The sequence below is a fragment of the Mesoplodon densirostris genome, chromosome 20 (genome assembly GCF_025265405.1).
Source record: "Mesoplodon densirostris isolate mMesDen1 chromosome 20, mMesDen1 primary haplotype, whole genome shotgun sequence".
Classification (NCBI taxonomy): domain Eukaryota; kingdom Metazoa; phylum Chordata; class Mammalia; order Artiodactyla; family Ziphiidae; genus Mesoplodon; species Mesoplodon densirostris.
In genome coordinates, this window is record NC_082680.1 from 16,675,999 (window position 1) to 16,689,929 (window position 13,931).

Consider the following 13,931-nt stretch of genomic DNA (forward strand, 5'->3'; position numbering starts at 1 on the left):
TAGTACAAATTTAGAAGTCAGTCAATACCAGAGTTGGCAAATACATGAAACACTAGGAACTCTAATCCACTGCTTGTGGTAGTAAATAGGGTTAATCGCTTGGGCTGAATATATGCATATCCTACAACTCACAGATACCACTCCTTCAGAGCTTTGTATTTTAGATACAGGTGCAATATTAACATCCAGGATTAGATTTGGTCTTTTCCTACATGATCCTGATAAAATGAAGTATAGGACTATGGTTGGTTTGGTTGTGCTTCTTGTATCTTTAATAGAACAACAACAAGATCCCTAAAGCTTTATATTAGAGCCTGAAGAATAGAAAGAAAGCTTATTTCTGAGATATTCTGAGATAAAAGGCAAGGTGTCTCACCCTAGGTCCTTGACCCAGTCCTTTTTCTAGAACTCACACTTCTTCCAAAGCCCATCATAAATTGGAGACTTTCTACAAGAAGGTTGGAGACTGTGAAAACCACAGAAAGCAAAAGAGAAAATGAAAGAAGTGTGATTGAGGGAAGAGAAGGGAAGGATAGGCTTGTAGAACCCCAGTTAGCACTTGAATGCATTCCCCACAAAGTACTGTTACTTAGAGAAGTTAGGATCCTGAGCTCTGTAAGTAATAAGTCACTTAATCATCATATATTTATTTTACACCATCATTATGTCAGGAATTGTGCTAGATATTGCAGATACCATGATAACAACATAGACATGACCCCTGTCTTGAAAGGGTATATAGATTAAGGAAGGCAGACTTTAAACAAATAGTAATTAATCAAATAACTATGTGTGCAAAGGACAAGGAAAAGTACAGGATATCTGGGAATTGATTAACAGGGTAACAAAACTTGGTTTGGAAAGATGTAAGTCAGGGAAGCCTTTGCTAAGGAAGACATAACTTAAGCAGAATTCTCAGGAGCTATATGTGTGAAGGCGGCGTGAGAAAGAATATTCCATGCATAGAAAGCCAGTGAGTAGGGACACTAAGGTGGGAAGAAGCATGGTATTTTGGAAAAATTGCTTTAAGGGAATGAGTGAGGGGGTGTGATAAGCAATAATTCCTTCCAGAGAGGAAGTCAGAAGCAATCCAGCTTCTAAGCAGAGCCTTCTGAGCCATGGTTGAGAATGCTGGACTTGACTGTAGGGTAATGGGAAATCACTGAAAGATATTAAGTGGGGAAGTGAGAACATGAGTAAAGAAGAAAAGACATCTGAAGACAAGGCTCTGGGGCACCCCACATAAAGAGGTCAGTTGATGAGTAGAAACCAAAGGAGGATATTGAAGACATGTCCAGTGAGGAATATAAGAATCAAAAAAGAGTGGTATTCCAGAAGCAAAATCAAGTAAGTGTTCCAATGTCTAAGATATGACAATGGAATTGGGCATTTGAGGTAAAATACAGGCTAAGAACATTGCAAGGGAAGAGGTCAAGAAACCGAGAAGAACCAGAATATTGGAAAAATTGTCTCTGTGGAAATTGCAATCACCGAGAATACTGACAGGTATCGAATTTAAAAGAGTGACAGTGAGCCAGATGTGAAAAATCTTCAAGGGGTGAGGAAAAGCAGGAGCCATCAGAGGTCTACAGATGACCTAGTATGATGGCACCAGCTTCCAAGTCAGGTCAAATAACTCTGAATGTTTTGGGTGTCAGTAACATTACGTAGGCCATATGAAAGTATTGATAGTCAACTACTTATTAACCTACAAAAATGGCAGTCTCATATGGTTCAACCCAATATAACTGAATATATAAAACATACATTTGAATTGTAGTTGGCCTCATAAGTTGATATATATTTATGTTCGTGGTATTTTCTTTTTCAGTTGTAAACTCCCTTTGATCAGGAATTCCTATTTTACTGCATGTGTGTCTTTCATGGCACCTAGTGGTCTGCTTGGTACTTTTAGTAGGTCATTTAGTACTTTTAATATATATATATATTACTACAATTGCTACTGCTGATGTATGTTGTCATTTCATGGTAATAATCATTCTCCTCACCTTTCCTGTTTGGGAAATGATTGAGAAATGTACACAGGCATCGGGTGGCAATAAACATCAGCTTTACTGCTGATTAAGTTGGAAAAGAGAAAACAACTTGGACCTGAGGCCAAGATGGGATGCCAACTCCTTCTCCTCTGGAATGAATTTATGCACTCAGTCATTTGACAAATGCAAACTGCTTCCCAGGGGCACAGCCAATTTCTAACATGACAGGGAGTAAACTGAGGGCAGAGTAGGTCAGGTTGGGGGGCAGCAGATGCAAGTACATACAAAAGGCTCCATTTTTTCTTACTACCTTCTCTCAATGTCTCGAAAAGCCACCCTTTCATGATGCTTTCTTCAAAGTCTTCACAGCCATGACGTTAACATAATATTTTAAAAATTTGTTGGATAGGTGCCAATTTTGGAAGATGTAGTCAAAGACAGCAATTACTTCCCCCTCCACTCTTGTCATCCAGGACTTACCACTGTGGGCACACAGATCTGAGTGAGAGAGCTAGAGAAGTCAGGCCACACATGTGCAATGACCCATCCAGCTATTTACCAATTAGGTAAGTCACTCTTCCCCTAGGGAAACATGAATTAAAGGTGTTGGGGAGAACGGTGGAAATTTTCTCCCCCAAAACATCTGATGGTTTTGTAAGGCCTAAAGCTTATACAGTTTGGATGGTCCTCTTTAAAGAAAAGAATACAAAATTACAAGTGTAAAATTGGGTAGAAGGTTTGGAAGATGCCTGAGCAAGTGAAGGTCCTGAAACTTAAGCGTTATAGCTTTATAAATATAGAGCTTTATAAATTCTCCTCTGCTCTTGAGAAGGTAGACATATCTATTTTTATGTGTGCATCACTTAGGATGCTATCAGATACAACAATTCAACTTGCAAGCAAACCAACCTGAACTGGCTTCAATAATAAAGAAGAGTAGTGGCTTACCATAATTAAGAGTCCAGTTGTTGGACAGGCTCTGTGCTTTGTCATCTATCAGCTTAATGTCATAATGACCCAGTTTCTTTCTTTCTCTCCTCTGTGCTGTCCACAGTACCTATTCATCCTTAGGCAGCTCCCTTCAAGTTTACAGCACGAATGCCAGCAGCAATGGGGACTAATAGCTTACTCTTTCCTGTTAAAAGAGAAAGGACAATTGCCTCAATCATAGAGCAAAAACCCTGAGATTCAAACCATGGCCTACTGAATTCAAGAGTCTGAGTGACTAAGGCCGAAGCCAAGCATGGGGGCAAGAGGACTAGGGTAACCTTAAACATCAGGCCAACCAGGGCCCACCTCCAGAGATGAGGCTAAGGATGAGGACACGGCTCATCCAAATCCCATGTCTGCTGTATGACGGAGGAGTGGAATTGAGGGTGGTAAAACATCCACAATATTAAACCAGAGGGTAGAGCATGGAATTAGTTAAATCTATTGATATTTTACAAAATAGTCATTTGATTTACATTTTCCCTTCCATCTTCATTTTTCTCTCCCACAAGACAAAGCCCCAGGGCAGGGATCATTTGTTCGCTAGTTACCCAGCACCCAGAGTAAGTACTCAGAGTTTATTGAGGGAAAAATGAATTTACCACAAACTTATGAGAAACAACTGATTGGAAGCATTAAATAGGTAATTATAATGGTTTATGTAAAATGGAACTATGCAGGAATATGAAGTCAGAACAAGAAAAAGAGATTTAGAGATTATTGGATTTGAACTGAATTGACGAATAATTTTCAGGTCAGAACTATATGTCTTTATCAAAGAAAGTAGAAATAGACAAAAGGATTTTTTTTGTAAAGTGGCTCTTCAGATTCTTACATGTCTGTGGTACCAGGGGTTCAATAAGACATCAAAAATGATTCACAAAGTAACAGAAAGATAAGTGCAAAGTAAAGGATAATTAAGATAAACTTTTGATTTTGACATTACATGGGGGGCAATTAGATTAAATGTGAGCAACTAATTTATAGTTTTGTAATAGAATAAAATATCATTATACCTTGAGCCAAAGGTAATAATTTGACATAATTTTCTTTATAAAAGTAAAACATAAAGCAAGTAATCTTGCTTAGTGTGATAAATAAAGCTCCTAGAGGAAAAGAATCATGTAACAGTTTTGCAAGACTTCTGATTTTCCATCTATTTCATCTTTCATTCTCTAGATTCCTTCCTGAAAATATGGATAAAAATCAAAGCTTTGAAACTCAGATTACATTTTAGATATACTAAGTCTGTTCTTCTTAATTAAACAATTCATTGGTAAATACTTCTGGTAAAATTTTTTAAATTTATTATTTTATTTAATTTTTATTTATTTTTTTGGCCGCACCATGTGGCTTGTGAGATCTTAGTTCCCTGACCAGGGATCGAACCCAGGTCCCCTGTAGTGAGAGCTCGGAGTCCTCACCACTGGACTGCGAGGGAATTCCCTAAAATGTTTTTTTTAAAAAAACTGGAACATTATTTCTATATTTCTTTCTTTTTTAGTGCAAACCTTTGAATATTCTGTTTTATTAAGTCAAGTCGGGCTTCCCTGGTGGTGCAGTGGTTGAGAGTGCGCCTGCCGATGCAGGGGATGTGGGTTCGTGCCCCTGTCTGGGAGGATCCCACATGCCGCGGAGCGGCTAGGCCCGTGAGCCATGGCCGCTGAGCCTGCGCATCCAGAGCCTGTGCTCCACAATGGGAGAGGCCACAACAGTGAGAGGCCCGCGTACAGAAAAAAAAAAAAAAAAAATCAAGTCATAACCTGTTCTGGGTAATGTGTTATGTGTGGTAGATTTCATTAAGGGTTGGGTGATTAGACTGCAATGATTTTAAATCACCTCAGGAACCCAGGAATGTTAGGTAGGAGATTAGAAAAGGTCCACAGCTTGCCAAGAACTTCAGCTATTCTGATAAACAGTTCGATTACTGATGCTGACTCTTGCACATTAAATATGTCATCCAAGTCTTACACCTGATGCTTGCTGTGAAGATAGTATTTGAACCACCCTTCCCGCCGACATAATCATTCCTTTGTACACTTAAATACCATTTCTATGAATATGTCAGTGTGCCATAAACCATAGCAAAGTTTCCTATAGCCACATGCTTTGCCTTGGCCTTCCGTACATTTCTAGTACTGAAGAACCGAGTAGATTAAGAAAAAAGATGTAGGTGTAAGAAAAAAATGCATAAAATGGTATAATTTTAGGGAAGTAGATTTAAATTTTAATTTGCCTGAAAATAGAATCAATGGTATATAATAGGGCTTTGAAAGTTAAATGCAAAGTTATATGAAAATTAGAATTTTTCCTGCCTAAGAGTATCATGCCAATTGACGTATATTTTCTGTATAAAGATTCTGATTTTGCCAGACCATCTAACCAGCAATTAATATCCTCTCATAGGGAAAAAATGTGTTTGGTGACATGTTTAAAGTGCTCTCGGTAGTATTTAAGATGAATGATCTTCAAGGATGTGGAGAAAAGGAAACCCTCATACACTGTTGGTGGGAATGTAAATTGCTGAAGCCACTGTGGAAAAGAGTATGGAGGTTTCTCCAAAAACTAAGAATAGAACTACTATATAATCTAGCAATTCCACTCCTGCCTATATACCCCCAAAAAACAAAAACACTAATTTGAAAAGATACATGCACCCCTATGTTTATAGCAGCATTATTTATAATGGCCAAGGTATGGAAGCAACCTAAGTATCCATCAAGATAAAGGGATAAAGAAGTAGTGGCATATATATACAATGGAATACTACTCAGCCATAAAATAGAAGGAAATTTTGCCATTTGTAGTAACATGGATGGATTTTGAGGGCATAATGCTAAGTGAAATAATACAGAGAAATATATATACTGTATGATATCACTTAACGTGGATTCTAAAAAATAAAACAAACTAGGGAATAAAACAAAAAAGAAGCAGACTCAAAGATATAGAGAACAAACTAGTGGTTACCAGCTGGGGAGAAGGGAAAGGGGAGAGGCAATAATGGGATTATATGAAATCATGTGCGTGAAACTACTGAAAATCGTAAAGCACCATAGAATTTAAAGAATCTTTCATTCAATAAAAAAAAAATTTAAAGATGAATGATCTTCAAACCAAATAGCTACTTATATAAAAGATGGGAATCCTCTCCTTCTTTTTTCTTTTTTTTTCAGAATTATTTTAAGGTCCAAGATAATTCAACCTATTTACACAGTGCACATTTGCACAGAGTGAAGCCCAGGTCTTTACAATAGCTCCTTATACCCTATATAATCTGCCCTACCCCCCTTACCTCTCAGACTTCTTCTACTTTTTTTACCCCCTCTTCCTTCTGCTCCACACACACTGACTTCCTCGCTGTAGCCAAACATGCCAGGCACATTCTCACTGTCAGCCCTTTGCCCCAGCTGCTCCCTCTGCCTGGAATACTCTTCCCTAGGCATCCACAAAACTAACTTCTTCACCTCCTTCAAATCTCTGCTCAAACATCACTTTCTCAATAATGCTTGTCCTGTTCATCTTACTTAACATTGTGACTCTCCCTACTCTTGATCCCCCTTTCTCTGCTTTTTCTCTATAACATTTATTACCTTCCAACATCCTATATAAATTTTCTCGGGTATGATGTTTATTGTCCATTTCTCATCTAGAATGTAAGCCTCATGAGGGAGGAAACTCCTGTCTTTTTTGTTCCCTGCTTATCCCCAATGTCTGGAAAAATGATTAGCACATTGTAGGTGGACAGCAAATATTTTTGAATTAATGAACATTTCTATGATCTGCTTGATCATTGTTGAATCAGGAACCACCGATATGTTTCAAAATCATGTGATATGTTTCAAAAGTCAAACTTCCTCCTCAGAGAGAGGAACCCTGTCATCTACCAAAAACCAAAAAACAAACAAACAAACAAAAAACCCTAGGAAAACAGCCTTCAAACATCAAATTCTCGTTTCCCAATCTCCAGCAAAAAGATTGTTTGGTCTTTCTAACGAAGTAATACAAATGGGTAAAATTGCAATTTCAAACAAGAAAAAAAACAAGAAAAAAGAGAATATATGAAGATTTTAGTGATAGTATTCTGAGTTTTACTGAAGTATTAAAAAAAAAAAGAAAAAAAAAAAGCTAGTTGGATGTCAAAGACACTCAATCAGAAAGTGGAACCCAGAGGGTAGGATTTCCTGTTGGACTTTTAAATAACTCATCCTACTAGGGCGACGGCGTCCACACAAGGGACGAACGCCAAGCAAATACATCTGTAAAGCTGTTTTTCAGGTGCAAAAGCCTACCCTCCTCCCAGGTTCACCCCCGGTTCTGCCAACCTGAAGCGTTTCATCAGTTAAGTGAAAACACACAGCTGCTTCCCATCAGTGAAGGAAGGTTCGCGGCTCTACCTGGACATTCCACCTGTTGTCTAAGTGCAAGGAACTGAAGCCTAAATTCTGTGCCTTGTCAGCTCGGCTGCTAAAGTCTAAATGGGTAATTCACAGTCTTTACTATCTGTGAGAATTAATTATCCCCCCTCCCGGGTATCCCCCCCTCGACACCTGTCCGGGGACCCCACGGTCAGGACGAAAAACCTCACTCACTTCGGCCCTGCCCTCCTTAGAGCGCAAAGACGGGTCGCGTTCGCGTGCTACGCCGCGTTTTGAGACTCCCGTGGCTTGCGCCCGTTTCGTGGGCTTTTGGTACCGAGCTGCCCGAAAGCGGACTTCGCCCTGGGCTGTTTGCGGACACTGCACGGCCGCACCTGGCCGGGAAAGAAGTCGGAGAAGATGCCCAGCCCGAAGCTCGGGGGTGGGCGCGGCCCTTCGTGAGGCAACTCTTCGGCGACAAGTTCCTCAGCCGCAGCCGCCGGGGCGGAGCTGTGGCTGGAGCTCGGGCTCGGCGCAACCATTGCCCACGGAGCAGTGGGGGGGGTGGAGGGGACCGACAAACACCACGGTCCTAACGCGAGCGCTGACCCCCATCCTGTGGGTTCGTTCTTCCTCTCGGAAGGCTCCCTTGTCCTGACGTACCACCGAATAGCCCGGCCCTCTCCATCTCCTGAGCGCCCGTCTCCCCCCGCCTCTCGTGGTGCGGTCCAGCCCGCGGGTCACGCGGCGGCGGGGGCGTGGTCTGCTCTGAACTCAGGAGGTACCTTGTGCGGCGTCTTCTGGTGTCCTTTGCAGCCGCGTTCTCGGCAGGAGCGATGCTGGGCTGGAGTCGCCTCACCTTCGTCTTACTGAGCGTGACCGTCACCTGCTCGGTGGCGCAGCACGTGCCACCGGTGGGTGAGCTGGAGGCGAGGGCGCGGAGAGGGGCGGGCGGGAGCACGGGGAAGGGGGGTGCTCAGGTGCGGGTCCGGCGGGGCTTGAGGGACACCTAGTCCCGGCAGCATCTTTACAGGGGTCGGTGTTTTCCTGAGCAGAGGTGTGGGTGCAGAGCGGGCTGGCGAATTTCACCCCGGGTTGATCCGGTACCAGCTGGAACAAGGAAACCTTTTGGGGAAATCCTGATCTCTGCAGGTTGGTGATTATGATTTGCATACCCTCACGTTTGATGGATTGCATCTGTTGTACCAGTACCAGCCTCGAGCATCCAGAACTGTAAGAGGAAAAGTTCCAGTTGATTTGTGTACATGATTAAGTGACGAACTTCCTGAGGACTTTGGCATCCTCTGTCTGGTGACGAGGTGCTGAAGGAAAAGTATTGGCTAAGGATCCTGAGAGCCCTGGGAAAGGGCGAGGCATCCCCAGTCAGGGCAATGGGAGCAGCCCAGGCCAACCTAGATGTGGATGCCTGACCTTTATATCCGAGTCTAGTGAACACTGGGCCTCTGGCTATTTCCACTTGAGGGAAGTAGCAGGAACACAGACTTGATAACTACAGGAGACAATGAGGGACCAGTTTCACTCTTACTTTGCAAGGTAGGAAGTTGATTCCGAGTGAGAAAATGTCTAGAAGCATGACTGAACTCAGGCCTCTGGACACCCGGTCTGGTGGTCTTGCATAATTTTCTTCTTTAAAAAGCAATAAGACTGCATTTTTCTTATCAACAGATCAGATAAATAGGAACTTGGGTGCATGTGACCTAAGACTAAGTGAGGATGTTTTTGAATAGTTTAGGTAGAACATTGACTTTGGGAGCAAGATGTGCATTCTCCTCTTTTATTCTTTTATTTCTCTACGGAGAAAATCTTTAAGAATAAGATCATGGTGAGATGTTACTCAGCCATTCAAAATTGATACAAGATAAAGCAAGTAAAAGTAGAATACAAAATAGTATACACAGCGATTTCAGTAACAGAAAAATACACAGTATATACATGTGGGTGAGGATTGGAAGGGTATAAGGAAAAATAAAATTAGTCTGCTTTAGTGTGGGTAGGGAATTAATTTGCCTTAAAGTGGTTGGGATTATGGGAATTTTTAAAGAATTTTATGCTTTGATACTGTCAGTGCTTTCAGCCAAAGACCCCAGGAAACACACCTGTAGTTGAAGAAATTGGGTTTATTATTTTGCAGTGAATGAGAATGCATGTCATGGGCAACCATGGGGCCTCTCAGTAAAAGGGCATTAGGAAAAACCTGTTTTATAATTTGGACTTTGTTTCAGGGGCAGGTCTAAGGAATTGGGGGTTTGCTCTAGATTGGTTGCTTTTAGAAAGTGAGGCAACACTATGGGTAAAGAAGAAACAGTTACTTGTTTAGCAAGAGAAGGTGTTTGGTGTTTTGAGTGTTACACGTACCTTTGTTTTTGTCTGTGCTTAGACAGAGTCATGGAGTGGCCTTGCTTTGTCTCATTTGATCATGTCTCAGATTAACCTTCACTGAGGTAGGTGTTCTGTGAGTTTGGTTATGTCTAACAAGAGAACAGAAACGGCCTGGCTTTTGAGTGTCAGATCAGCAAGTGATAATACTGAGAGGTCTAGTTGTGGACCGCAGAACAGTTTCATATATCAATGTCTGCCTTTTATTTTCGTTCTCAGTACTTTATTTTTTCAAGCAAAAGTACTTTAAAAGGTATTTGTAGAACAGGAAAAATCAACAGCCCCTCCGTGACTTTAATAGTTCTTATCTGGAACAGTGGTTGTCAAATTCTAGTCTGGCCTCTGGTGTCAGTTTGGGAAGCTGCTTCCACAAGTCTTTAATGAAATGAGAAAAATGAGGCCTTGAAATTATTAATTTAGAATGTTAGCTTTTATTCTGATTATGACCTTCTAATTTTTGTTGTTAAAATGTTCTTTTATGTGTGTGAGTTGTTTTGTTTGTTTTAACATCTTCACTTTGGTGAACAAAAACTGGAACTCCCCTGTGCTGGGCCCCTCTCAGTTTTTTAACTGATCTGGAAAACCTGGGGGCCACTGGCTGACAGGATTTTGGGAACTTCACAGAAGCTCAGTGACCTCATCCTTTGATAAGAATAAGCATTTTTTTTCATTTTGAATTGTTCTATGATAAACTGTTTGTAGCCACACACAGTAACAAAATATATTTCAAAACTACTTTTGATAAATATGATAGTGGGAACTGGCTTTAAATTACAAACAAAAATCATTGGATTTGGAATGTCTGTGGATTTTGTTCTGTTTTGTTTTTGAGGCGCTTCAGACTATGGCATATTTTAAGGTCTTGAGTTATTTGATTCTATTAAGAGATGGTGGTGACAAGCTATCCCACTGCTGGTTATTTATCCAAAGAAAACGAAACCACTAATTTGAAAAGATATCTGCACCCCCATGTTCATTGCAGCATTATTTACAAGAGCCAAGACATGGAAACAACCTAAGTGCCCATTAATGGATGAATGGATAAAGAAGATGTGATTCTCACTCTCACACACACTCACCCACCACACACAATGGAATACTAGTCAGCCATAAAAAAAAAGATGAAATCTCACCATATGTAACAACATGTATGGATATTGAAAGTATTATGCTGGGTGAAATAAATCAGACGGAGAAAGACAGATACCGTATCTGGCTAATAAACGAACAAACCAAACAAAAACAAACACATAGATACAGAGACCAGCAGCGTAGTGGTTATCATAGGGAAAGGGGCAGAGGGAGGGTGAAACGAGTAAAGGGGATCAATTGTATCATGATGGATGGAAACTAAAATTTAGTGGTAAGCACGCTGTAGTGTATAGAGAAGTAGAAATATAATGGATACTGGAAACTTATGTTATAAACCAATATTATGTCCATCAAAAGTAAATTTAAAAAATATTTTAAACAGAGAGATGGTGGTGACAGAAGTGGTGCAAGAAAATCTGGAGAGGGAGACGGAGATGACATCATCCAGGGCTCTGTAGACCTTGTTAAGGGTTTTGGAATTCATCCTAAAAACAATGGGAAGCTGTTGACTGGTTTTAAACAAGATGTGATAAATGTCTCACTTTCAAAAGATCAGTTTGGATTGGAAGGGAGCAAGGGTGGATAGGAGGAGACTAGTCCAGGGGTTACTTACAGGAGGGTTGTGCTAGTGGAAAAGGAAAAAAGTGGATGGTTCCAGAGAAGATTCGGAGGTAGAATGAGAAGAAGGAGGGGTTGGATGGGGATGAGGGACTGGCACCTTTCTGAAGTGCTCAGCTGGGAGAATAGTGGCATCACTACAGGAATATGAGGAGGGAAGAATGAAGATGATTTTTCACTCTGGTTATGTCGAATTTCAGATGGTGGCACCAAGGCATCCAGCAGACCTTTGGGACTGGAGCTCAGCAGAGGACATTGGAAATCGTAGGCATATTATTTGAAGCCCACTGGAATGAACAATGAGCAGATAGAGAAGAAGAGGCTTAGTCAAAGGCTCAGGGGACATGCATGTGTCAGGTCAGGAGGAACTGGAGAGCGAGTGTTAGGGAAGCTCAGGGGAGAGAGGGACAGGTCACCTGTGTTGAATGCCATTGAGATGTCTAGTATCTGTTGTGCTTGGCACCTAGAGGTCATTGGTCACCTTGGCCAGAGCATGTTGGGAGCAGGAAATAGATTGTAGTAGCCTATGGAGTGATCAGAAGGAAAGGAATCAGAGTAGACGAGATGGCTGTTCTCAGTAATGTGTGTGAAATGTGTGAAAATTAAACACACTGGCTCAGTAGTGAATTACTGAATCGAACTTATTTTTATGCATCAGCTTTTCAAGTGAGTAGTAACATTGTTGACATTCGCCACTGAATCAGATTTTAGCAATGATTTTTACAAAGTTTTCCCAAATCACTTAAACCCCATCTGGCCTGGCCAGTTTTACTGTACTGCATTTGCTTTCCACCCAGTACTTAAAAGGATGGAATACACAGATACCATATCTTTGCTTAGTCAACAAATACTGCACGCCTACTCTGTGCCCAACTGTTACAGATGCTGGGAACAAGTCAGTGAACAAGATAGAGAGGTCTTTGCCCTTATGGAGAGTTTGTTCACATTCCTTTTACCTAAATATTCTCAATTTAATAGGGTACCATTCCATCAAAGGTCAGAAAACAAGTGAAAAACTTTGCATGCTCATTTGAATTTGTTATATATGCAAGAAAACATGCGTTTTCTTATTCAAGTGTGTCTTGAATATGTGTCTGCTCTGTCTTACATAGAGAACACTTTAAGAAACAAATCTTATTTAGAAAATAGTTGTCAGTGAATTAAAGAATTGAATTGAAATTGTCTTGCTGGACTTCCCTGGTGGCGCAGTGGTTAAGAATCCACCTGCCAATTTAGGGGACACGGGTTCAAGCCTTGGTCTGGGAAGATCCCACATGCCATGGAGCAACTAAGCCCGTGCGCCACAACTACTGAGCCTGCGCTCTGGAGCCCGCGAGGCACAACTACTGAGCCCCCGTCCCACAACTACTGAAGCCCGCGCGCCTAGAGCCTGTGCTCCGCAACAAGATAAGCCACCGTAATAAGAAGCCCGTGCACTGCAATGAAGAGTAGCCCCCGCACGCAGCAACAAAGACCCAATGCAGCCATAAATAAATAAAGGAATAAAGAAAGAAAGGAAGGAAGGAAACGAAGGAAAAGGAAAGAAAGGAAGAAAGAAAGAAGGAAGGAAAGGAAGGGAGGAAGGAAGAAAGAAAGAAGTTGTTTTGCTGAAATTGTTCAGCTTCTTTTCCGATAGTAAGAACACTGGTGTGAGCTATATAATTAAATTACTTTTCATTGCCTTTTTCTGGTTATGTGAATAAGACAAGCACATGAGGGCTTTCTGAACTCTTTTGTACAGTCTTAGAAGTATACATTTTATTGAGGTTCTCATTCCGGAGGACTCAAATATTTTAGGGAGCTGGATGAATTATCTCATTTCTTTTAGGCATGGAGTGTTGAGGTTGCTAATGGAATAATTTTCACTTTATATTTTATTTTCCTAAATATAGTTATATCAAGTAGCTCTGTAGTTAGTTTTTTTTTAGTGAGTGGGGAGGACGTAAAGACTGATTAATTTTTTTTTTATTATTTTTTTTTTTTTTGCGGTATGCGGGCCTCTCACTGTTGTGGCCTCTCCCGTTGCGGAGCACAGGCTCCGGATGTGCAGGCCCAGTGGCCATGGCTCACGGGCCCAGCCGCTCCGCTGCATGTGGGATCTTCCCGGACCGGGGCACAAACCCACGTCCCCTACATCGGCAGGCAAACTCTCAACCACTGCAACACCAGGGAAGCCCAAGACTGATTAATTTTGAAGACGTTCAAGTTCTTATCAAATAATTAGAATAATTAGAGAATTCGCTGACTCAGGAAGTATTAACAAAACATTTTACAGAGATTTTCACCACTTTCTTTGGCTTTAGGAAGCAAAAATGAGAGAGCACACACGTGAAAGATTGAGATTTTAAGTTGGTTGTATTTTTTCACCCTTTGACAAGGTAGCACAGTATACCAAGCAGACTACCTAATATCACTCCCTTTCATCTATTTACATTCTATACCTATCTGTTTAAATTTTTGCTTACCTTGATAAGGTTGT

The 13,931-nt window shown here is 41.1% G+C and overlaps 1 protein-coding gene across 3 annotated transcripts in view; it reads left to right on the top strand.

The window, feature by feature from the left end:
* Positions 1-8,101: 8,101 nt before the first annotated feature.
* The window catches only part of ASAH1 (N-acylsphingosine amidohydrolase 1), a 42,608-nt gene continuing 36,778 nt past the window's right edge, over positions 8,102-13,931 (top strand). For 2 of the 3 annotated variants that reach the window (XM_060086055.1, XM_060086056.1), the window contains exon 1: positions 8,102-8,259. In XM_060086055.1, the coding sequence (XP_059942038.1) occupies positions 8,182-8,259 (78 nt within the window). In that variant the 5' untranslated portion in view covers positions 8,102-8,181. Of the gene's footprint in view, positions 8,260-8,400; positions 8,498-13,931 lie in introns of all 3 variants that reach the window. The other variant, XM_060086057.1, reaches the window with a different exon arrangement.